The sequence below is a fragment of the Apus apus genome, chromosome 2, assembly GCF_020740795.1.
Source record: "Apus apus isolate bApuApu2 chromosome 2, bApuApu2.pri.cur, whole genome shotgun sequence".
In the NCBI taxonomy this organism is placed as follows: Eukaryota; Metazoa; Chordata; class Aves; order Apodiformes; family Apodidae; genus Apus; species Apus apus.
Genome location: NC_067283.1, coordinates 42843967 through 42870206, shown reverse-complemented (window position 1 = coordinate 42870206; position 26240 = coordinate 42843967). Strand labels below are relative to the sequence as shown.

The 26240-nt window shown below is 44.1% G+C and overlaps 1 protein-coding gene across 1 annotated transcript; it reads left to right on the top strand.

Moving 5' to 3' along the window:
• Positions 1 to 1216: 1216 nt before the first annotated feature.
• CMTM6 (CKLF like MARVEL transmembrane domain containing 6) lies at positions 1217 to 12602 on the top strand. Its single transcript, XM_051612915.1, has 4 exons — positions 1217 to 1358; positions 9337 to 9513; positions 10439 to 10537; positions 12448 to 12602. Exons 1-4 carry the CDS (start codon positions 1236 to 1238, stop codon positions 12595 to 12597), a joined length of 549 nt encoding a protein of 182 aa, XP_051468875.1. The 5' UTR covers positions 1217 to 1235; the 3' UTR covers positions 12598 to 12602.
• Positions 12603 to 26240: the final 13638 nt, after the last annotated feature.

Here is a 26240-nt window from a genome sequence, read left to right as displayed (position 1 = left end):
CCTTAAAAGGAGAACTGACTTGGTTCTCTCTCTGCTAAGTCCTGTCTCACTCCAACCCTAGTCACACACTTAGTGGCTTTGGAGTAATTCAGCCAGTTTTGAGATACTACCAAGGAAGAAAAGTAAACAAAAAGGGAATTACCTTCAGAAGAGAGATGCCAGCCTCTGTAATGCAATCTTATTTATAATGTATTCATGCAAAAAAAAAAAAAAAAAAAAGTTACAAATGCACTCACAAGTGGCAACAGTAAATGTTACTGGCTGCACCTACCTGCTCAGTCCTGCAGTCTGGGATGCTGCCAGCAGAGCCGTCCCTGTCAGTCTCATCCCAGCCCCAGGCAGAAGCTGGGGCGCACCCAGATACCTTACTTTAGCGGGAACTCCCATGCCTTGGGAATTGCGGGGCTTGCCCTACTCATTTGCCTTCCTGCCGCTGAACATTCTTTATGGCACAGGCAAGTCTGTACCATCCTGTCTGGGGACCCTGGCTTATGTTTTCTTGCTGGGAGAGGTGATGCTTATGGCCTGCTGCTAGTCCTGCAGCATGGAGAGCTAAGGTTAAGGAAGCAAATTGCCGTCTTTTCTACCAGTAGATTGTATCTGAGTTTAAATAGGTGAAGTATGTGTGAACTTGACTATGAAGGGCCATAACAGTTCTGTGGACAACTCACTACTAATATAAAAGTGAATGTGACACACCTTTGCTTACATACAAGGGGCTCGATCTACTCTTAGACAGGCACCCAAAGCTGTACCTTCTTTTAAAAGTCGATCTGGGCAAAGGTATTAGTAGAGACTGGGGGACAGGAGCGTTTCCTCTCAGTAACAAGAAATGTAAGCAGGGAAACCTTCGGCTTAAAAAATAATTCCGATATCATCATCTGGTGTGACAACGGGAAAGTAAATAACCTCGTAAACTCTTCGTAATGGGGGCACCCCTCACAAAACTGAGCACAGACTCATGCCTGAGGCCACCCCGGCGCAGCCCCTCGCCGCCCCAGCCCCTCGCCGCCCCAGCCCCTCGCTGCCCCAGCCCCTCGCTGCCCCAGCCCCTCCCCACCCCTCTCGGCAGCCGGCAGGGGCTTTGGGGTGACAACTCTCCCTGCAGGAGGGGCCTTTGTCCCGCCTGGGCCGGGCGTTCCGATGCCTTCGCCTTCCCCTTCGCCTTCCCCGCCTGCCTCGCCTCCTCCGCCCCTTTTGCTTTCGCTTTCCCCCAGCCGGCAGCCGGCGCGGCCATGGAGAACGGCGCCGTCTACAACCCGACCACCGAGCCGCAGGCCAAGCCGCCCCGCCGCCCCTGGGGCTGCTCCCTGCGGCACCTGCGCGGCTGGCGGCTGCCGGCCAAGGCGCTGCAGGCCGTGAGTCCCTCCCGTCCGTCCGTCCGTCTGTCTGTCTGTCTGTCTGTCTGTCCGACCTCCCGCCCGCCCTCAGCCCCAGCCAGGGCCCTGTCCCTGCCGCCGCCGGGGCCGCGGTCCGGAGCGAGCACCCGCGGGCAGGACGGCTGCCTGGGGAGGCGAGGAGAAGCTGGAAGTTTCCCCGCGGTGGCCGCGCCCGGGTGCCCGGGACAGAGCCCCGGGGGGGCGGCGGCTCCGGCCGGACCCTGCCCGACGTGTCCGCAGCTGCTGCGCCGGGCTCCTGGCTTCCAGGAGGGCAGCTCCGGTACAGGCGTCAGCCTGTTCCGGGGACCTCGGGCTCTAGGGTGGGCAACCCTCCCTCCGCCGCTTGGAGATGGAACTCTCCGCTCTGGCAAAGCGCGGGCTGGGGGAGGTGGTGGCACAGGGGCTTTCGGGGGAGTTCCTGCTGCCGGTCAGGGAGCCCGGCCTCAGGCGTAGCAACGCCCGGCTTTGCTGTAGGTGACTAAAGCAGCCCAGAGTTGTACCTCAGCTGGAAAGGTGTCTAACAATGCCGTCGTCTCCGCAGATGTGGGTCATCTTTGTGGTGGGGAGGTAACAGCCTTGTTCTGTTTTCTGGTTCTAGCTACAGGAGCGGTGCCGAGACCTGAGGGTTGTGTGCGCGGCGCGGAACGAGGCTCGGGGCTCTGGCCGCTGCGCTTCAGCTGCCTGCTGTCCTTACTGTTTAATACCAGAGGGAAACCTCACAGGAAACTTAGTATTGAGGGCCGTGTTGGATGAAAGCAGGAGAGTAAAAGCCTTTGGTTGAACCTCAGGGTAGGGCAGTAGAACTGAGAAGGGTTTGCTGGGGCATCAGATCTGGAGCTCCCTCTCCTGCCGCCCCTGCAGCCCATTTCTAAGCTGATCGCGCTGCACTGCCAGTGCTATAATGAGGGACTCATTTCTCCCGTGACTTGTGGTAGAAAATTGCATCAGAAAAGTGCGGTGTTGGTGGTGACCTAGTACGTGAGGTATCGCCAACACTCTGTGTTGAGCAGTCCTGTGCTCACCAGGAAATAAAAGGCTTATCTTCTGCTTGCTTTTTGTGACACGTAATGTCATTCCTGAATGCTTTCAGTTGTTGGGCACCCGTTTCAGACTCCAGTTTGTTCTGCGTGCAGCTGTGGGCTCTTCCAAACTGTGCCAGTGTGACTGGGCTGATAAGGACATGAGGAGCATCATTCTGAAGTACTGGCAGGGAAGTAGTGAAACCGACAGTGGGAAAGGGCAGCTGACTGTAAATGTGTGTCAGGGTACTTTTTGCAGCCAGCAGAGTGGCCTTTTTGGCAGATATCTCATGCTTACAGGAATCGTAGGTGATTTCCAGCCCTTTCTCATTACTTCACCCTTTCAGAAAGAGAACATTGGTTTTTAAACTTTGTCCCACGCAGTTAAAACCCTCAACAAGAAACATAAGATCCTTGAGTGCTGGTAAAGGCAAAGCTGCCAAAAGTAATGTTTTCTAAGAGTGTTTTAAAAAGTCACACCCAAGAATGCTTTAAATAAATAAATGTGATAGGACACCAATTTCTACTTCATCTACTGGAGATCAATAAATCTAGATCCACTGGCTCTTGCTCCCAGACAAGCAGATCATTTATATAAGTCAGTTCACCAACTCAAATAAACTAGTACATATGCAAATTTACCAGTGTATCAAAGTCTTACACTGTGTATCTGAACAGAAGCTTTCATTTAAAGGCTTTCTAGGTGTAAAAAGGAAAACTATTATTATCTTGAACAGGATGGATAGCCGCTTGATACTCTTCTAAAGAATTAGTAGTTTATGGCCTGTACCTTTCCTTCAGCAAGAGTTAGTCATTTACTCTCTTAGTTTCCAAGATTTATGCCCTCCCTTTTTGTATCCCTTTATCAAAATGCACAGATCTTTGAGTTATTGGTCAAAATGTTTTAAACAAGTCCTAGAAACTCCTGAAGGTGGAAGCCTCAGTATCTGCAGTAAGAAAATTGTCCCTGATTTGGGAAGCATTGATTTTTGGCAATGTCAGTGATGGTGATGATCATTAACATCTATTATCCATGTGTTACAATAGTGGTTGTTACTGAGATTACCCATCTATAAACATGTGAGCTGCTGAACAGGGTATTGTGCTCAGAAATCAGCCGTCTTCATTACAGAAGTGATCAAGTATTTGACAACATACTGTGAAGTCACATTCAGAAAACTGATTTGCAGACCTTAGAAATGCTTTTTGTCTGCGGAATAATGGCATACACTCTGATCTTAGTCTATTTCTTAAAGTTTTTTAGGCAAATAATGAAAATGTAACTGCTAAAAGGATGCTGGGGGGCATGCTTATTGCACGTGTTTATATGTATATATATTTAATACGTAGATGGAATGTTTTTGTTGTTGAAATTCTGCACAAAGGTAAATGGCATACCACATGTTGTGCCAAGACTGAGGTAGAAATGAATTCTCAAGCAGAAATACTTGTCATCAACTATTGCTTGACTTCAACCCGAATGCTCCAACTGGAAAGGAAAGTTGTAATTCAGTCTTAAACCTCTGCTCATTTTCTGAGCTGTTCACTTCCTGTAGTAGCTCTGATTGTGGAGACTTACAGAGCTAATATGTGCATCCATCTGTTTTAGAAGATTTTGTACTGGGAATACCACTGCTCAGCATCTTTACAGGCCTGTTAGAAAGTTCATTGATCTGCTCTGTTTTCATGGCATTCTTTTGTAGCCTTTCACTTATTAAATCTACTTTAGAAATGTGACACTTCTGTAGGAACTTGTAACAGTAATGTCGGTATCAATGAGTAACTTCTTGCTGGTAAGAGAATGTGCTGGATTTGATGGGGACAGTTATTTTTTCCATAGTAGCTAGCATGGGGGAAGGCCGTGTTTTGGATTTGTGCTGAAAAGTGTTGATAATGCAGAGATGCTTTAATTACTGCTGAGCAGTGCTCACACAGAGCCCAAACCCTTTTCTGCTCCTCACACTACCCACCAGCAAGTAAGCTGGGGGTGCACAAGGGGTTGGGAGGGGACACAGCTGGGACAGCTGATCCCAGCTGACCCAAGGGATATTCCATACCATAGGATGTCATGCTCAGCCATGTAAATCTGGGGGGAAAAGGAGGAAGGGGGGATGTTTGGAGTGATGGTGTTTGTCTTTCCAAGTAACCGTTACGCGTGATGGAGCCCAGCTTGGCTGAACACCTGCCTGCCGATGGGAAAGAGTGATTTAGTTCTTTGTTTTGCTTTGTTTGTGCACATAGCTTTTGCCTTACCTATAAAACTGTCTTTATCTCAACCCAGGACTTTTCTCACTTTTACTCTTTTGATTCTCTCCTCCATCCCACCAGGGTGAGCAGATAGCTTTGTTGTGCTTATTTGGTTGCTGGGGTTAACCCACAACAGGGACAGATGAAGAAGTTTAATTTCTATTGTGCATACAGACAGATAGGACTAATATTTTAATTTTTTTTTTTAAGTTGGAAATTGCATCTCCAGTGACACTTTTCCCTTTATAAGGTGCACGAAAGCTAGCAGTGCATGCATATAGCAAGGCGTGGATTTTCCTGCAGGAACCAGTGAGCCTGGTGCCAACCTATTTGTGTCCCCGTGCACCTCTCTGCAGCCCGTGCATGGTCTCAACCATTCCTTGACCTACCTGCTGGGTGACCTCTGCCTCCCCACCAGCGCTGGCACCGCATCTCCAGTGGTGTAGGGCTCTGGGTGAGAGGGAAGGAAGGTGGTGGTGGCTGCCTGCTTTTGTCTTCAGGTGTTATCCTGGGCTTTGGGTGAAGAGATAACCTGCCTGGAAGGTTTAGCTCTCAAGAAAACGAGGAACTACAGAGCTGCCCCCCTCCAATTGCTGTTGATGGTTCAAAAAAAAGCAGTAGTGATATTCTGGGCATGGGCTGCTAGGGATTCTCTATGGGGTTGGTGTGGAGGAGGCAGATGTAAAAACAAAACAGAAGGAGCTTTGGCTGCTTCATGTAAGTCTGTAGAGGTCTGTAGTCATCCCAGGACTAACACTGATGGATGAAGGTGGATCTCCAGCAAAACAGTTCTTGGAAAACTGAACAAAATGTGGGATCTCCTGGCTTGTTTAAAATAGTTCATGGATTTATACTGTACCTAATAGTGGGAAGTTACTGAAGTGCAAGTGAATTAGAAATATTATAATCTTCTGGAAAATAGTAGAAAGAAGTTCTTGCTGTATTATATAGCTGTAACTATATTAACTGAAGTTAGGAACTACTCTTTTAGTGGTATTGAAAACTATTCTTTTTTTTTTTTTTTTGTAGTACTACGACAGAGCAATCCCTTTTGTTTCTTATAGTGATACCAAGAAACAAGTTAAGAAACCCAAGCAGATCTCCGTGGCAGCTTATAAATGTGCTGCAGATACACTAATTAACATCGTTCAAGCCAACACTTTTTTTAATTGTGTACTTGACTTTGTTATTCAGCTTATTAATAAAGAACTGAATATTGACTTGGACGAGTGTCACATAGGTCTCCCCTTGGTAAATCTCATTCAATTGACACTGAACCCTTTATAGCTACTCTTTGAGTGGGATTTTTTTTTCCTCCTTGTTTGTACCTGCAGTGGAGAGGATTTCTTCAGTTATTTAAATCACTGTGGTTATTTGGGCTTATAAATTCTTTTAAGGGTAGGTTTATTTCCTTTCTCTTCAGTTTCATCCCCGGCGATGCGATGGCATTCAGTCTTCAGCACTGATAAAAAGAGCTAGAACTACACATGAAAACGTATCTCGCGCTTTAGCTGACCTTGTGAAAAATCATAGAATCATAGAATCATAGAATCCTAGGGGTTGGAAGGGACCTCGAAAGATCATCTAGTCCAACCCCCCTGCCAGAGCAGGGTCACCTAGAGTACATCACACAGGAAGGCATCCAGGCGGGTTTTGAATGTCTCCAGCGAAGGAGACTCCACAACCTCTCTGGGCAGCCTGTTCCAGTGCTCTGTCACTCTTACAGTAAAAAAATTTTTCCTGATATTCATCTTAAACCTCCTATGCTCCAACTTGTATCCATTACCCCTTGTCCTATCACTGGTCTTCACTGAAAAAAGCTTAACTCCATCGTCTTGACACTCACCCTTTACATATTTGTAAACATTGATGAGGTCCCCCCTCAGTCTCCTTTTCTCCAAACTAAAGAGACCCAGCTCCCTCAGCCTTTCCTCATAAGGGAGATGTTCCACTCCCTTAATCATCCTTGTGGCTCTGCGCTGGACTCTTTCAAGCACTTCCCTGTCCTTGTTGAACTGAGGGGCCCAGAACTGGACACAATATTCCAGATGTGGCCTCACCAATGCAGAATAGAGGGGGAGGAGAACCTCTCTTGACCTACTAACCACACCCTTTCTAATACACCCCAGGATGCCATTGGCCTTCTTAGCCACAAGGGCACACTGCTGACTCATGGTCATCCTCCTGTCTACCATGACCCCCAGGTCCCTTTCACCTACACTGCTCTCCAGCAGGTCAGCCCCCAACCTGTACTGGTGCATGGCGTTTTTCTTCCAAAAATGTGACATTGAAAGTCATTGGACGCAACTGTAAGCCCATATTTTGAAATGCAAAAAATCCCAAACAAAACCCAATACCAAACCTTCAAAACTGGAAACTCAGAGTTCAAAACATTCCTCAGACAGCCACTGTAGTCACTGTTTTAGGTGCGGGGGCTGCTGAGAAGTTTGCCTTGCCAGCTGCTGGGGGAGAGAAGGGAAGTTATGTGGAAGCCTGATAGTAATACTGCAGTTTCCCAGCTTGAGTTCTTTCCCTTTCTGAGATCCTGTTTACTTTATATGATTGCAGGATTTTCAAAACACGATGCTTTGAAATGCCTTTCTGAGATCTGGCATAGCAGGGGAAGTTTTCCCACGTGCTAAATTGCTGTTCTTATGTTTACTGTCAGAAAACTGAAACCAAACAATAAGGTGTTGATGAAACATCTGCAGTTTCTAATAACTGAGAAAATAACAGCTCTGAATTTTAGATTATTTTTTTTTTACTTTTTTTTAGAGAACATGTCAACCTCATTAGTGCCCAAATGCTGTCATGAAAAACAGGGTCTTCATCCTTATATCGGTCTCCATTTTATGACCAAGTCTGATTCCTACTAATGGTTTTGTTTCAGTGTGGTGAACTCCTTGCTGCAAGGATCTGTGTCAACTTTATGGGGTGAAGGAAACTAGCAAGAAGTGGCCACAATGACAGAGCATTTAAATAAAGCAATATTTTTTTCTTGTACAATAAAATAGCAGAAAATGCACAGAAGATCTGTGTTTACTGTACAGGATTTAACTCGTGTTTTCCTCAATGCATACTGTGGCAGGAAGGTGAACTACAAGTTGTTCTGGTTTGGTTTGGTGGTTTTTTTGGTAGCAGGGGAAGGGCCCCAGGAGTGGTTCTGGTAAGATGCTGAGAAGCTCCCCCTGCTCCGAACTCAGCCAAGGAGTCATTAGAGGGACAATAGATGCGTCTCAGCGATTAACATACAAAAGAACAGCTATAACATCTGAGCAGAGAAGCGCTTAAAGGAGAAGAGCTGTGCTGGGGAAGGAGAGTGGTGCTGGTGGTTGGTGAGGAAGAAGGGGAAGAAGGTGCCCAAGCAGAAGTCTCCCTGCAACCCATGGTGAGATGGCAGCTGTCCCCCTGGAGGAGCTGACCCCCCCTCGTGGAGGAATGTGGTGGAACATGCCCTGAATGTGCCAGGAGGGGTGAACTTGGCCAGTGGACTTGGATTTTGTAGCCAGTGGATTTGATGCCAGTGGATTCTGATCATGCAGCTTTGGAAGACCCCAGTGCCAGGGTTGTTGGCTGTTCCTGAAGGAGCCCGTGACTCTGTGGGAAGCCCAGGCTGGAGCAGCTCCGGACCTCCTGGGAAGGACTCATGAAGGAGAGGTTCATGGAGGACTCTCCCATGGGAGGGACCCCGTGGGGAAGCAGGGGAGGACTGTAAGGAATCCTTCTTCCTGAGGAGGAAGGAGCAGCAGGAACCACCAGCCTGTGAACTGACTCTAAACCCCATCCCCTGTCCCCCTGTGCCGTTGGGGGGAAGGAGGGAGAGAAACCGGGAACAAAGGGATTTGGGCCTGGGAAGAAGGGAGGGGTGGGGTAACATATGTAAGCCCTGCTCTTTGTCTTGTCTGTGTCCTGGGTGTGATTAGTGTGAAATTAAACTATTATTTTTTTCCCCAAACTGAGTCTGTTTTGCCCAGGATCTAAATCGGTGAAGAACCCTCCTTGTCCTTTGTCTCGACCCATGAGCTTTGTGCTCCTCATCCCAGTGTGTGTGTGGGGGGGACAGTTGAGCCAGCAGCCATGGGGCTGCTCTTTGTTGTTGTGTTCGGCCCAGACCACAACATTTAATTGCGAGCCAGCCAGGAGAGAGAGATAAAGAACCAGAACACAAGTACAGCTGGGCTTCTGTCATTACTGGGTCGTAAGCCTATGAGTTATTAGCTGCGTGCACTGTCTCCTGAAGTTTATCAAGGGAGGTAATGTTGGCTGTGAATTTTCAGGGAGGTGGCTGGCTGTGTCGGTGACATCCCATTGCCCCCTCCGACCTGAACCCGAAGGCGTTTAACATGAAGTGCAGTTGTAAGCAACAGGGTTTTCACTCGCACAGTGTGCTCGGGACGCTGCCCCATCTGCTTCCAACCGGCCACCGCGCAGCACCGCGAAGGGAGAATCTTCCTCCAGAAGCCTGCATTCAGCAGTGTGTGCTCAGCTTACCTGAGTGTAGTTTATGGACCAGCTACTAGGTGTCACTGTGTGATTATGTCTGTCTGTTAAAAAGTGATGCAGAATTTTACTGGATCCATTGGAGACTGAGGGTTTTCCTTACAGCTGTGTTTATTAATGTTCATGTCAGAGATGTCTATTTGCTGAAGATTAGAGACTTGATCCAACTCAAGCATGTTATTTGTTTGCAGATTCTCTCTCTTCTGGCTGTTATTTGTGAAGAAATTGTGGCACATTGTATCAACTGTAGTGGACTTTACTTCTTTGAATTCACAAGCTGCAGTGCCTTTCTTTTGAGCCTCCTGATCCTGTTTGTGTATTGCACTGATGTATATGAAACATTTGGGGAAGAGAAAATACAGAGAGTGGTGAGGAAATTCTTTTTTATTTTAAACAAATAATTTCTTGTAAGTGCTTAAAGACTACTGTGGAGAAAAAGGCTACACAGGATGAAATTTCCTTTTCTATTTAAAGGCTAGATTAAAGTAGTTTATAGTTTAAAAATGACTCAGCTTTGGGAGTGCCTTTTATATTGACAGCTTTTCCAAAATTGTCATGTTGGTTGCCTGCAGGTTTTTAGGACTTGGTGAAAGTCTTTCATGCAGACTAGCACTGCTGCACAGTCATTGAATGTATGTATTATGTATGTGAATGTATGTATGTATATGGAACACAGTTTACTGCCAGTGTGATAACTTGTGAATTGCCTGTTTACCTAGTGTGTTTTCCTACTGGGTGTAGCCTATGTAATTTTTTGTAATAATCTCACTTGTTACAGTTGTGCTTTTATATTTCAGAAGATAAAGGAGTGGCACAAAGTTGCTCTGTAAAGTCAGTAAGAGTATTATTGTGGCTTATGAGTGACCCTTCCTATTGCCTTCAGAACAAACAAGAGGGTTTTTTTATGTGAAGGTACAGATAAGGGAGTGTAGCAAGAGATTTGAATGAGCACGTTTCCTTACAGGTTTCTGGCTTCCTAAATGTCTTACATGCTAGCATGGTTCACCTGAGCCTGAATTTGATTGTGAAAGAAGTTAGACAAAAAAGAATTAAATACTTAAAGAAGACAAAAACAGGGAAATGCACAATGCAGAGTCTTTTAAATAGCTGATAATGTTGAATGTTTTTGGAATATAGCTGTAAAATATATTTGCTGAAGCTCCCATTAGCATCAAAGTTTCAAAGCATAAATTCACTGGCAGACTAACTCAGCTGCTGTTATGATGCTTGTTCTTTTTCAGATAGTAGATCTACAATTCTATAACTTTCTTTTTTAATTTTTTATATTTGCAGAATTTTTGGGCCATGCTAGCCATAAGTTTCTTTTTTCTGATAGCGTCAATAGTGCTTGCTGTGACCAGTTCTGGGTCTGCTGCTGAAAATGCTGCCTATGTAAGTCTTAAAATTGCATATTTTACTTTGTATTTATTGTGCACGTTAATTTCTCTAACCTCTAAACCTCACTCAATTTGCAGGGATGAGGTTGGGCAGGGAACAGGATTAAGTGCATTGAGATGTTTCAGGAGGAATTAGCTATTTCAGGCCTTGAGGAATTCAAGAAATCCAAAGAGCAGGCATTCCTCAGGATTGGAAATCTCTGTGTGCATTTGAAGCTCTCCAGCAGTTGTGGCTTGCTTCTGGGTCCCTCAGACTTCACTGCCTAGGCTCCATATTATTTATTCCCTGTCATCTGTCACTGTTTTGACTTTGACTCCTCTCACAGCTTCCCCCGTTCTCTGATACCCTGTCTCTGAAATGCCTACTTTTTTCCTCAATTGTCCTTTCATAATGCCTCCCCCTCACAAAGTCAGCAAGAAACCACGTCTTTTGCCAGGCATTATAAAGCATATATGGAGAATGCTGACTGGCAAAGGCTGCAATAAGAGCAGCAGTTTCCTCAGTGACAGAAATACTTAGAAGAGGAACAGGGCATGCATCTCTCAGGGAACAATAAAAAGGCTCCAAGCAAGGCACTGAAGAGAGTTTGGGATGCTGTGGATGTCATAATTCCTCACTCGTTTGGCACTTCTTTAGAATAACCTTGAAATTGTGAATATGTGTGTTTAAAAGATGAAATTTTGATTTTATTATTGAATGGCAAAAAATAAGTTAGAAAAGAAAGCAAAACAATTCTGTACCAAAGGCAGCACAAGCTGTTAGAGAGACATGCTTTTGTGTAGTTGTCTTCTGTGACGTTGATACATTCAAACATAATGGTTTGAGTAGAAAGTTTTTCAGGTTCTTTTTTTCTGGTGCTGGAAAAACAAAAATTATTTTGATTTAAGACTTACTATTGTCAAATTGCTTTGGGGCAAACCAGTTGTGTAAAATTTAGGTAGAAGTTAGAATAGTGCATGTGTTGCTTTGTTTGAAAGAAACTGCTAAAACCAACCTTCTCCTTATTGCTATCTTGCCATGACTAATAACGAAATGTCAGTAACTGTAATTTCATCCCACCCTTGCTGACCCGGTAAGGACTTGCTTAGGCTCTGCAGATCTTATCTTCCTTCATCTTCCATGTGTTACTCTTCTTCCCTTAGTCCCTTGAACAGCAGGCATCTCTTGGATAAATACTTTGCTATACCACCATTGCCATGCTTCTTTAATAACTGCTTTTTCATAGAATCATAGAATGGTTAAGGTAGGAAGGGAGCTTAAGGATCATCAGGTTCCAACCTCCCTGCTATGGGCAGGGACACCTCACCCTAGACCAGGCTGCACAAGCCTCATCCAGCCTGTCCTTGAACAGCTCTAGAGAGAGGGCATCAACAACCTCACTAGGCAATGTACTCCAGTGCCTTACTACCCTCATGGTGAAGAATTTCTCCCTGATGTCTAACCTCTTTCAGTTTAAAACCATTACCCCTCATCCTATCACTGCCCTCTCTGGTGAAATAAGCCCCTCCCCAGCTTTCCTGTAGACCCTTCAGGTACTGGAAGGCCACTATAAGGTCTCAGAAGAGCCTTCTCTTCTCCAGGTTGAACAAACCCAGCTCTCTCAGCCTGTCTTTCTAGTAAAATTAATATATTTTTACTATTAAGGGCTGTTTAGAACATATTGGATGGTTCAGGCTTGATTAAGAGAATGAGAACTGTAAAAAGTTTTGCCTTAAATGTGCTAGAATTATTATTTCTGATTTGCTTCTAATTTAAATGGAACCAATGATTTAAGGAGGAACTGTGATCTTAATATATGAGCATTATTAACATATGCAAACAGTCCAGCAAATCTCTCCAAACAATGTTAGAATACTGTTAAAGTTTGTACATTTTAAAATAATATGTTCCTTTCACTTTCACAGGTGCTTGGATTTTTTGCAAGTGTTGCATTTTTAGCTGAAATTATTATAGAGTATTTTCACGGTCGGAAACAAAACATTGACGAACGCACTGAAAATCCTGGTAACCCTCAGAGTGCCACAGAAAATCAGCCACTGAATAAACAAAGTTAACTTTCTGGAATGATTTCCTTTTTTTTTTTTTTTTTTTTTAAATGGAGCAAACTAAAATGAACTTTCAGTGCACTGTAGGTAACAACTTATGTCTCTTCTTTCTAATGAATTTTGTATGCATTGCTCATTGCAAATTTTTGTAGATCTTTAGGTCCGGTAATGGCATCTTGAGCATCATGTTATAAGGTAACTGGTCCTGCTTAATAACTGGTCCTGCCACCTGTCCAGGTACCATACACTAAAAAACCTCATGTCTAATTGGAATAACTGAAGGTCAACAGCCTGCTGATTTGAATTTGGCAAAGATGACTAATAATGGTTAATGTGCAATGCATAAATTCTGACCTAAAAGCTAAAGATATTTTCTGTATAAATGGACCAGATACTTCTGTTACAAGTTAAAATTAGTACAGCAGAATTCATTCTTGTACTTACTGGTCAAACTGTGAGTGTAAAAGGGACATAGAATCAGACCCTTCCAGAATGCCTACCCTTATGTAAGGACTTTTGTTTTGACTATTCATATGTCTCAGTTCAGTCTGTGGAAATCATTTTAATGGGATAGTGAGTGTAAGGGTTTTATGGAAAGGGTAATGTAAAGGTGTGTTAAGGAGACAGTTTTGCACCCCATGATACTCAAAGTTTGGACTTTTATGCCAGAATCTTCTTTCAGATTGGTTTGAAAGCTGTAAAAGTTGCAGGAAGAAACTTGAAAACCCAGCTGTGAGAGGGAAAAGATGGAAGCATAAGTATTTTTGTGGAGTAGCCCGAAGAGTGGCAATCTGAAAACATAAATGGGAAAAATGTTACAGCATGTTGGTACTATCCTGGTGAATATTACTTGGAAGGTTAATACCATATGCAGCTTGTTTATGCATAGTAAATGGTGAGTTTTGCCAGAATGGTTACAAACCCCACCATTTTATTTGTTTTTTAAAATGTCACCAGCTTGAGACTTCTTGCTGCTGACTAAGTCAGTTGCTAAACAGGTAAATAAGCACCTGTACCTTTGATGTGAATTAAATGTGACAGGCTGTAGGAGTGCAAGAAACACTACTGATGCAACATTTATCAGATGAGTGATGGACATACCAGAGGAGCTGTTGATGTCTGTAGAAGAAATCAAGTGGTGAAAAGGCATTTTTCAGATGTCTGAGGTAGAAAAAAGACTGCTAGACCTCACTTCAGAGGAAAGCCTTCAAAACTAGGGCAAATTGCTGTAAGCCAGGAGATGTTCCGAAATACCAAAGCAAATGAGAAAAAGCTGATTATGCAAAAACGTTTCTTGTTGGGAGTGCTCGTGACATTTTCCGTGTCCTCCAGGCATTAACTCCATTTCATCAATACCTTAGTCTGACAGATTTATAGTCCTGTAACCTGTTGCGGCAGCAGTGAGACCGAGCCCTCCAGAAATTGGCTGAGCAAGCTGTATTTGGAAACGGGTGAGGAAGCTGTTGTAAGATAAAGGACTATGAAAGAAGGTCAAAGTTTTTCCAGTGTTGCCATTTTCTGTGATGCTCTTTCTCTGAGGTCTCAGACTCAAGCCTAACACTACACTTTGCTTGGAGAATGTAAAATTTTGACAGGTGGTGTGAAGCACCAAGTTTAAGCTGTATAGTTTGGTTTTAGAGTCATGCAAAAAAGACATACTGTCCCTCAAAAAATTCCCTGCTTTGTGAAGAAGAAATTCTCTTGGGACTAGCTTTCCCCACCCCTACCCCGTATTTATTAGTGTCCATTTGCACTAGAGCTTAATCTCAGTCTAGTTGTACAGAGCTTGTTGTAACTGTATCTGAAAACTGGGTAGATCAGAGATGTTTTGTTTACAAGCAGTGTTACTGGTGATACGAAACGTCCCACAATGAGAACTGTCTCTGCTATGATTTGCAGTGTCTTGCTTTGGGGATTGTGTCCATATCTGTGATTAATATTCTAAGGGGTTTTATTTTTTACTGCCCAGTTTTCTACTGAGTTTATTTTCACATAAAAATGTCTGTAGTCTCAAAATCTCGATCTCTAATTAAAAGCAGTAAATATAGTGTGAGGGTAACACTGTGCTGCTGCTATTTATTAAGCAGTGCAGCACCATTTATCTTGAGGTAATTTTGCCTGTAATTTTTCTTAGATTGAAAATAGGTGAATGTAGTTCTGGGTTTTGGTTGCTTTTTCTATAGAATTCTCCCCTTCCCTTCCTCCAAGTGCGTTGTTACTGGTGTAAAGTTCTGAAATGGAGATACAGGTACTGAAAGGGATCTGTAAAGTCATCTCTCTGCTTTGGCCTCCCTATTTATGATGCCTACTACAGAGAGAAACTGAAATACAGAGCAAGTTATTGTTATGAGAAGGTGCCACAAGGAGTTGATGTCAGAAGAAGGTGGCTCTCACCAAGGTCTCCTGAATCCCATGAGCTGACCATTAGGCCTTTTGAAACAAAAGGCCAACAGTCTGCTCATGGGAGGTCTGTTATCCTTTGCAGACTGGTTTGATGGATTCTCCTACTACGTCCATGCTGGCATCCCCAGAGTGTTTTGGGTTGGCATAGTGAGGCGGTTCTGGCATGGGTTTTGTTTTAATTTTAGCTGTTACAAGTAGGTTGTTTATACTGGTTCTCTCACCAACTGACTGATCCATGCAGAGATCTGAGGATCAGACTGCATCTCTGACTGAAAGAGATGCAAGCATTTGCCATCAGCAAATGAAAGCTACTAACAGTAGTCTTTGGGAAACTAGTTAGTTAGTTGTTTTCCCGTATGTCTCAGGAGTTTACTAATAGAGTCCTGCTATTCTTCACAATGTAGTGCTCCATCCCAGATACTGTACAGCTGGCATTAGTCTGTCACAGCAGATGAGACACATATTGGTTATGGGTTCAAGGCAACTGCTAAATTGTTGCTTCTCAACCCTTTGTTGGCTAAGAAAGCAGTTTCTACATGGCAGTACTATTCACCCTAGGCTTGTAAGTATGAGGTGTTCCTTTTGTTCTGTTTTAAAATAGTTGATAAGCAGGTTTGCTAGTGTGCATGCTGTTCTCTGCCTCTGCAAGGTCATTCCTTCCCTTAACTGCTTTATCAGCTTCTGAAGATAATGCTATCTCCTAGCTCTTCTGCCCTCACAGACTAGGTAGGGGAGAGACTTCCTTGCTGGAATGGGTGAGCAGACTGGTCTCCCGTAGTCTTGACATCCCCCCTTGTATGCTTCTGGTGCCAGATCCAGGCTTTGAGTGTCTGTCCTTTAATTAGACTGATTCCACAGAATGGTGTTGGAGCTGGATTAAACATCTGTTTCTGCAGGAGCTCTGTGCATGTGGCTGGATGTCTCTTACCTCTCCCGTGCTCTGTCAGCAAAGTGGTCTGCTTGTTTTCCTGCCTGATGAAATCAGCCTGCTTTACTTGAATCAGCTGTTTACATTACTTACATTAAGGTGACTGATTCTGAGTGAAGTGGATTAAGGATTGTTCAGGGAAGTGGTGGGAGCTCTGGTAGAACTGCTGTAACAAGCAGCTGTCTTAAGTTTTTTCTGTTATGGCAAAGTAACCATCTCTGTACAATCTTAACTTGTAGTAAAACTTGTGGAAAGAAGCAACTGGCCCAGTAAATCTACCTGGGGATTGTCTTCTCCCTTCTTCACCACAGGGGGTGGCAGTAGTGTTGTACACCTGCTCAGACACGTAAAACCTTTTGTCGTTTCACCTGAGCCCATCCAAAAAATATTTAAAGGTTCTGTATCCACTTCAGGCTTTGTTTACAGCGCCTTGAGAACAGTGCAGATGATTCTCCAGGACAAGTGGGGGCTTGTTAAGTGGCCAGACTGAGTTTCTGCTCTGAAAATGTGCATGTACATTGTGTGGATTGTGAATGTTAATTTTTGTGTTTGGTGTTCAGCCCGCATTAAAATCACAAAGCTACCAGTGCCCTTTGGGTTCCAAATATGTGAAAGAATGATGCCTTACTACTTGCACTCTTCGCCTAAAAATAACAGGGAAGGGTTGTGCTCTGTTACAACTGAGTTCTACCTTTGCACCCTCCAACTTGAAAAGCAGTGACCGATCTCAGCCAACGCTCAGCACTCTGTACAAAATGTTTTTGCATAATGGCCATCATGGTGATCCTCATTCAAACTGGTGCAGTAAAAATACCAAGCTTTCTACTCTGAAAGGAAATACTTTGTGAAATTTTTGGGAGATTAGATAAGATTGTAACAAATCAAGATGCTGGTAGTGCCTTTAAGATGGAAATTCATCTTTGTTTTCGTCTATTGCTGTAAAAGTAAGTAGTTCTCTAGATATTAAATTTTATGCTGTTAAGAACTATCTGTCACTTTTAATACCTTTGATAATTTAAATGACTTTTATTGATTATTAAATCAGGATAATAATACAGCCATTTTATATATACATGTAAGATTAAAATTGTATACAGTTTTGTTACCAGTGTTGCCTTGAATTTTCATTTAAATAATTCTGAAATGCTTAAATATTATTATTTTTTTTCCATTTTAAACCTGTGGTCTTTTTTAATGTATTATGCTTTTTTGGTCTTAAGAACTTTCTAAAATATTTTGTAATAATTAAAAAAATAAAATATTAGTAAATAACTCAAGTGTTTCTCATTTCTGCTGCTGTGATTTGGCGTCGCTGTGTAGTTCTCCCAGAGCCACCCGTAGGAAATAACATCATTTATTGTTCCTGGTTTGGAGGAAAGAGCTTGCATTGTGTTTGCCTGTTACTGGGGAAGAGGGTCCAACTTGCAAAGCTGGATATTCTCACTGACAGTTTCCAGGAGGAAAGGTCCTATAAGGTCAGTATTGTCTCACACCCCAGGGGTCCAACTGAAGTAGCTGGCAATAGATGTGACACCTACCATGGTGTATAGCTTACTGTGACAAGCATATTTAAAGTGCTGCTTTCCTCTTGTCTTGATTACTTGGAGCCAAAAAAAATTATAGAGTGGCAGACTTGTTAAAGGAAGAAGCACAAACTAGCAAAAAGTGTGAAGAACAAATAATTCTTCTGGTCTAGAAAAATGCAGGTGACTGAATTACTTGGTTGAGGGGGAGCTGCTGCATCCTTTAAATTTTTTTGTCTGATTGTCAGTGACAGGGGCATGGAAATCTACCTGCATGCTTTTTGTCAGGGTAGCTTTTCTGTTTCGTGATACAGGAGGAGAACAGCACTTTCTTCATCCTCAGCACTGAAACTGGAATTCCATGGTATATTTTTCCTCAATCGTAACGTTGAAGGTGACGTTTTGACTGACAAAGTTGCCAGAGGTGAGTGTAACTGTAAGGATTCATAAGGGAAAAGGTCTCTAATGTTTTTAATTAAATTTGAAAGCTAGATGCAAGCAAACAATTGAGGCAAAATATTATATTAAAAGGGCCCGTCAGGGGTGGATTTACACAGCATGGGAAAATAACTCAGAAGTCCTAAGAAAAAATTAGTATTTTGAAGCATGACCACACAGTTTAAGCCCTGTTGTTTCTAGAGTCATGACAGCTCCTTTCTCAGGAGCATAATCCAGGTTAGTTAGCTGTGAATTCTCAGAACAGTACTAGCAGCAGGTCAGAGTCCAGGCTGCTACTCCACAGCTTTCCTTTGTGAGCACACAGGCACCATCCGGTCGCTGCTGCCTTTGCATCCCTTGTTCAAGACATGCTTTTGGGTGGGCCTTTTCCTCACAGCTCCTGCACGAGCACCCACCTGCTTTATCACACAGCCTCCTTTGTGCTGCCTAGCACGAACCAAGCAAGCAAAGTTAACTACTTGGCTGGGGTTTGGGTTTGACTTCTCTTTGAATTCAGAATAGCTATTCTCTGCCTGCTAATGGAAGTGCAAGGAGGGCTAGGGATGTGTTTTAGATTCTGGTTGTGCCGCCTGCACAGTGCAGTTGTTTGCACAGAAACCCGCTGAGAAGCTGCAGGAGAGAAGTTTGCCCACAAGAGGGCAAAGATGGTCCTGTGATTGAAATTACTTGATCTGGAGGAGTTCGCCATCCTCCCACCTGTATTTTTCACTGCAGTTGAAGGCCCCCTGCCCTCTTTTCTCAGTGTGGCTATCAGCTGAGCTGTGCATTTTAGTGATACTGCTTCAAATCATTTGCTTATTTCTCACAATGCAGCCTGAGGGTTTTTTTGATAGGATAATCAGATCAATACTGTCTCAAGGAGCTACCTTACCTAAGCAGTTTGAAAGAGTTTTCCTTTTGTCTTGTAACCTTTCAAGAAATGCTCTTTAAAATTTATTTTTATCACAAAGTCAAGCTTCAGCTGTGTGACTACGCCTGCACCTCAAACACTGTGCTGCAGCTTGGAAGATTCTTGTAGTCTGTGCGACGCTGTGGTTTTCAATGACAGGAACGTGAATGAGAAGAAAGGAATGGGGAGTACCTGAGCATTTCCTAGGCTCTCGGGAAGCTTAATGAGAGAACCTCATCATCAGAAAAATGCAAATCATGCATGCTGGAAAAAATTCAGCAGCCACCAACAGAAGTGTTGGCAAATACAGCTGTAATACATGCCAGGTGGGGCTTCCTGCCATTTTGGTCCTCTCCAGGCACTTCAGTGAAACTTGCTTTGACCAGCCCTCATGTCCTAATCACTCATTGAGTTTGTTTCTTATGACCTATTATCTCTTGGCTAAATACTAGAAGAGGAACGGGAAAATAAAACAGTCTTGGCTGCTTTGAAGTTGGCAAGTCCTGAGGTGAGAGTCAGAGCTTCACAAGGAGGTGACAGCATAAGCACATTCTTCTGTTGTATAACTGATGTGCAGCCAGAAGAGGACAGCAAATATCCAGTCTGGTATCTGTCGCTAGAGGTGCTGCATGAAAGCATGTAGTATTCTGCAGTGCTGAGTTTGGGGTGTTCTTCAGAACCCTCTTTTTGGTCCTCACTTGTATTCACGGAGAGCATAACAAGGCACCTTAGAAGGGAGGACAGACTCTCACCACTCTATTTTTATTATTAACACCCGTTTTCAGTCTCCTATGGCTGCCTGCTCTGTTTCAAAGGCTGCAGATCACCAGTTATTGGTACTCACATTGCTCAAGCCCTGCTTCCTGCTCCTGTCCCTCAAGTCCAAACGAAACCTCCCTGGCAATGCAATTCATAGCTACAAAAGCTTTTGCTAAAGCTCTGCCTGCTGGTTTCTCAAAACAGCTGGGATGAAGTGGCCATGGATATTTATCTGAGGGGGTACAGTAGAACTCTAGAAACAACTGTCTTGTTAACGTAAGCCTGTCTGTTCTCTGCTTCATAGTCCTCTTGCTCAGAAAGGCTTGTTTTATGAATGAACAAATGGTGTCCTTGACTTGATACATTTTTTTTAATTCTAAACGCTTGTTTCTGGCAATTGTGCCTCTCATTTAAGGGTAACAAGGGCATAATTATTCAGCTCTCATGCATCACAAACTGCTGAGCATGAGGTACTAATGGAGTGCTTTGCTGCCACTATAGCTTAATAGCTCCAGCTGCAGCATTGTGCACTTGTTTGGCTGGGGTTCATGAAAAAGGGGGATGTGGATCATTAAGTTTTATGTTAAGAGTGATTTACAGATATAGAAATAACAGTAGACCATGCTAGATGGACAAAGCACTTCTGATTTAAAAGGAGCTATTATACCAGCAGGGCTGTGATTCCTACTTATGGTACAAAGCCACCAGCACTGGTCCACCTCCTACAGCCCCCAATAATCTCAATAAAAGAAAGCTGTGTTCATGTAATTGTGTGTGCTGGCAGGGCTCTACTGGGGGGGAAATTGTACACTACCATCATAGCTGGCTAGCAGATGTAATGAAAAGGAAGCTGCAAATGGATGCTTTTGGCTAGCTACAGGCTTTGAGGTGATACACACCTCCTAGCCAGGGCTCTTCCCACCCACCCAACTATTGCCTTAGCTCTGTTAAGTGCTGAGATGCAAGTGATGGAACTAAGACATGGCTGGGCACTCAGTCTGTTCCTTTTCTTCTGTGCTATCCCCTCTTTCCCTCAGGGGCTTGGTTTGCTGCACAGCTGCCTGTCTACCTTTGCCTGGTCCCAGCCTGTGGGCACACCTCTCTGGAGTCACAGGTGAGACAGTCTCTGAAGGTGACATATGTGGCAGTGCCTCTGTGCACCAGGATGGGCCTGAAATTATTTTAGGGCCAGTCAGGGTAACCTGGGGGCTTTGTAGCACCAAACGTTGGCACCAGGACACCTGTACCTTCTTGTGTTACTTCCCAGTGCTGGCTGAATTGCTGTCACAGTGAGGAGGGCAGGACTGCTGCTCTTCTGCTTTAGAGGTTGCAGTTTATTCCTTCCAAATGGTTGCTTTGTGCACTGCTGTTATTCTGGGTCTGTAAGCATCTGAAGAGCAATATATGAAATCTACACCACACTGGGCATTTTGAATTTAACTCGGTTCAACCCAGGATCCACAAAAATGCTTTTTTAATTGAAGTAATTTTATCTACCTCCTAATCCTATCTTCTGCTTCAAAAGCTCTGGCCTTCATGGCTGGCTGGTGCTCTGAAGGACATACTCAGCTCAAATACAAGTCTCACCTGAGGGCCGGTTAGCACTTACCCAGTGACAAAACTGTTTTTGAAAATATGTATTTTGTGTGCCTTTCTGTACAGCTGTAATCCAGCAATATGCAAAAAAAAGGTGATGCTGGGTGTCATATCGTGTTCAGGAAGCGATACAAAAACATAAACCTGAGCAACAGCACTGTTCTGAGCTGCTCGCTCAGGAAATGTCACCTTGTGCCCCCCCTCTGCAGTGGCCCCTTGGTTTTAGCTTCTTCATCTGCATTTTCTGCCTCTGCCCTTCTTCTTGCCCTTCCTGGCCCAAAAGCAAGGTACCTCTCAGCCTCCTTGCTCTGAACCTGTCCTATGATACTACTGTCTCCCCGGCACATACTAAGCAGCCACAATATCGTGCCTTTGGCTGCTCAACACTGTCTTCTTACAGCCAAGCTTCCACAGCACTAAGCCAGAACAATGCCAAAGATTTTGATATCTAAATTCTGCCTCTGCAAAACTGAAAGCTTATTCTGGCAGCCACCTCAGCCTTGAGGCAGGAAACTCCTGTGGTGCTGCAACAGTTTTTTTCCTTTTTTCTTTCAATTTTTTATTTTAACTTTCAAGCTTTCTACCTGTGTGAAGTGCTGCTGCTGGGCATGGCCAGAAAGCTTCAATTTCACTGTCAGAGCAGCTCAGACAGAAGTTTGGTAGAAGGCAAAAAGCAGACAGATTTATTTATTTTTTTTGCCAACTGCCCCAGGGCAGAGGGGCTGGTCCGGGCAGGTGATGAGAGCTGGTTTGATATTTAATAAATAGGCAAGACATTAATGCAAGCTCCTGGAAGGTGGGAACCCACTGTATGCTGGTCAGTCCCTAGTAATAAACAACAGAGTGTACATACCATACTGGCTATGTAAAACCAGAGTGCTGATCCAGGGAACTAGCTGAGTTTGATGAACTCTCTGGGCTCTGGGACAGGCAGTACGGAAACAAACTCTGGAGTAGCCAGCTGTGGGTAATCCATGACCTCTGGAAGGGACAGGCATAGGGACCAGTAGCCTACAGCACTTACTGCTGTTCCTATTTTCCAGCTGCTGTTGTGCTGGAAAAAAGTTTATCCTTCTCCAGGAGAGGAAGATGACAAGCACCAGTGCAACTTCCCAGCTTGTTTCCATGTAGCAGGGTTAAACAAGCCCTGGGACCAGGGACAGAAATCAAGAGCTACCTGTTCCCAGTGGGATGGCCTTGCAAGTGTGCAGCCCTGTGCATCTGCAGAGGAGCAAAAGCTAAGCCAAGGGCCCCCTGCCTGCACCTGTGCTCCAGTCTGAAAATTGAAAGGGCCTCAACAGGCCGGGTGCTTAACAACACCCCAGAGCTTTGTGGTGAGGGCTCTCTCCTGCCACCTGGGTGTAAATCCCTGCAGGCAGAAGGAACAGGACACAGGCCTCCCAAAGACCTTTTCTCTGGTACCTGCTTCTCCCCAGCTCACACAACCAGCAGCACCTCCCAGATGCCTGCCCAGTGCTCACCTGTCAGGCCCAGCAACACATAGCTCTGGCTTTCCTTGGCTTCCTGCTGACACTCAGTCTAAAAGCAGATCTATGCTTTTGCTCCTAGCCAGAGGGATGGCCAAGGCCCCTGGCCAGCACACAGCCTCTCATGCTCAGCAGCAGCATTTTGCTCCATGCTGTCTCTAAGAACAGTGGAGCCCCAAGCAATTTTAAGTTAAACAGGGCATAACATGTGGCAACTTGATGCTGTGTTCTGCAGGCTCTGGGTCAGGTTTAGTGCATCTTCCTGCAGCTTTATAGGAACATGAAAATCCTAGATGCAGGGTTTGAAGTGTACATAGCAGCCAAGCAGAAAAGAGAGATTTTTCTATCACTCCAGGCACATTTGCCCATTAAGTACTGACACCACCAGAAACTGTTGATATCTGCCAGCATTCCTATGAGTGCACAATATACTCATATTAGTTCCTCCCCTCATAAGCTTTCTACTAGCATTTGCACCTGCTCTTCCTTGTGCCCTGTTCCTTCGTGTCCTAATAAGCTCCTGTTTCTCTTCCCTGCAGCATTACTCAGTGCCCCAGCCCTACCCCTCCCCCGCCATCCCCTCTTAGTTAATGATAACTAAGTTATCCTTATCCTAGTGTCCTGCCATCCCCTCCATACTCTACATGGTGATTTGTCCCCAGAGCTTTTTAGGAGCAAAAAACCCATCCCTTCACAGTTCATACAACACAAAACACAACCATTTCAGAGCAACAGAAAAAGTGTGCAAGCCATCACATAACCTGCAGTACCTTCATCCAGCGCTGTGGTCCTCAAGCTTTTCAAAGCCACCTTTCCTCTTTTTAAAAAAAGTTTCATTTCCCTTTCTCATCTTCCCAGTTTCTACCTGACAAAAGCACTACTCACTCTCTAACTTATTTCAGACTCCCCAAGGTGTCTTTTTGGCAGTATGAAACAGGTTGTACTACCTATTTTCTTCTCCCAACATTTATATTTTAAGAAGATGTACAAGTTTTGGGTGGGATTGTCAGAAACCAGAACACCCACACACAAAGACAGGGGAACTTTTTTTTTTTTTTTTTTTCTGTGGCTCCTACCTCTTGTTCCTCCAGCTACAGGATGTATTCTGACACTCCCCAGAGAGAAAGTCACAGTTTTAATAGAGGAAGGAAAAAAAATGAGCAAAACAACAATCTGATTCTCAAAGCTGTTACATCATCCAAACAGCGAGCCTAGTTTATTTTTAAAACAGCTGGATCCCATATTTGACAAAGTTGCAGACAGATGGAGCTTTCAAAACCAGGTTGACACTGAAGGAAACTTAAAACACTTTTTCTGGCAGAGTTACAGTGGTGAGGTGCCAAAGTGCCTGCCAGACAGAGCTGTCATTCAAACAGCCCCAGCAGAGCTGGCGACATGAGCAAAACCTGTGCTTTTCTTGGTAGACATGTTTGACAAGGAGGATTTGGGGGAAATGAAGAAGCTTTGGCAGCAGACATGTAAGTTTTCCAGCCTGAAAGGATCCTGCACTTGGAGCATCTGGTGAGTCTATGTACCCAGCACAGTCAGAACAGCAAAAGCTGCAGTCATACCTTAAACCTGTCAACAGGCACAAAAAACAAAAGGGAACTTGTAATTTACTTCTCTTGGTCCAGTATAGACAAGCGCACTTGCATCAAAACATGTTCTTTGGATGATCACAGAGCACAGCTCAGAAAGTCTTTGATTGTCAGACTGAGTTAAATTCTCCCTAAGGTGTTTTGAGTTGGGTTTTTTTTTTGTCTCCACATGGTGGCAAGTGACAGAGTGACGTGGGAGGCTGAAAAAAAGATGCTAGTATAGTGCCAGGAGAGGGGGTACAATTCCAGCGGAGAGTGGAAACAGCCTTTTCTTCAGAGCTAGCTCAGGCTCCAGCCCCAGTCCTCGGCAGGTGCTTCTCCCCATGGCCACCACAGCACTGAGGGCTCAGCTGCACTCATGCTCTGTGCAGCAGGACATCGTGGGTTTCCCACAGGATTGCCAAGAGGAGTTAAAGAATGTATCTGAAGTGATACCTCAGGAGACGAAGGAGACACCAACAGAAATTGAGCACTTTTCTTTCCTCCAGAGAAACAGAAGAGGCTATATCCTTAAATATCTACCATGTCAGTCCAAATTAAAGTCAGGGTGCTGGTTTCCAACAACTGAGGTTAAGTCAGTCTTGGCAGCACTAATGATCAAGCACCCTTGTTGCAAAAAAATGCATATATAGATATGTGTGTGTGCACCTTCCTCTGCAGGTATTTTCACTCAAGGTACCCAGAATTAAGTCCCATGTGGTGTACATGCTTTGGACAGGTCCTGTGCTGGCAGGGCTAAGAAGCTTGAATCATCCCTGACCCAGCTGACAGAGGATTTCTAGCTGAGAAGGTTGTCTGGTCTTTTAAGCCAGAAAACATTTGAGGCATGCTCAATTCAGGCTGTTAACAAGAAAAAAGTGATCAATTTCTGACCAAACACAAAATGTATCATCTAAAGGTGTGGGGCAGAAAAGCAGGCCAAAGTTGGATATTATAAATAAATAACAAATAGTCACTATGAAATTAATGACAATTTAACTGTCTATTATTTGTTGTATTTGAATAATCTTCTATATTAATGTCAAAGCAGTTTATCTTGGAAAGAACATGCATATCTTCTACCACAAACAGCAGACTTCTGTACTGCTACATTGTTTCCAGCTCTGTGTTGCTATAAATGGGGCACTTAATGAAAAGGAAAAGCAAGAAGAATCCATGCACCGTGAGGAGGGGGATTTCTACCCTTCCAGGTTATCTGTCCAGTTATTTTCATTTACTTACTCAATTTTTTTGACACCTTAGCATCTGGCCATTTTCTTGTCAAAGAATAAAAGCAATATAAATCAAAGGCACATATATTAGGATGAGAGAAAAAAAATAAAGTGGCAACAAATGGTGATGTATGATGACCTGCAATTAGGCACAAAGAGGAATTTCTGAGAAGACCACTAAATTACTTAGCAGTATTGATGTAGAATTTCAGACAAACAGAAAAATGCACAGCAGGCCAGAAAATGTTTTGGTTTTGTTTGTTTTTTTTTTTTTCCTCCAGAGTGGGTCTGGTAAGCTGCATAAATCTTACTTTTTGCAGAAATGTGCTGCACCATCATGCAGTTGTCCTGACAGAAGAGACCAGCTTCTAAGTACAAGTTCTACTTCACAGCCAGACATGAAAGGGGACAGCACCAAGGAAGAGGGGCCTGCACTTCCCTTTTTCCTGCAAAGGATTTCCAGCTCACCAGAGATGGACTGCAAAAGGACAGAAAGACAGAAGTGCCAAGAAGGCATTGTCTGAGCCTTGAAGTTGCACAGAACTTGATGATGAGGCTGGACAAAACTGAACTGTTCTGCCTATCCAGACTCTGTGCAGAGTCTCTGAAAGCAGGGACCCCAGCAGAGGCAGAGGAAGGGACAAACCACATGTGTGAGAGAGAAAGAAGCACATTGCTCCCACCCACGATGGGATTTCCATAAACACTGTTAGGCTCCAGAGAGAATAATGTATAAGTAACAGAATTTTTCTACAGAACAAGTCCCACAAACACCCAATTTACAAATAAGTAGCAGTGA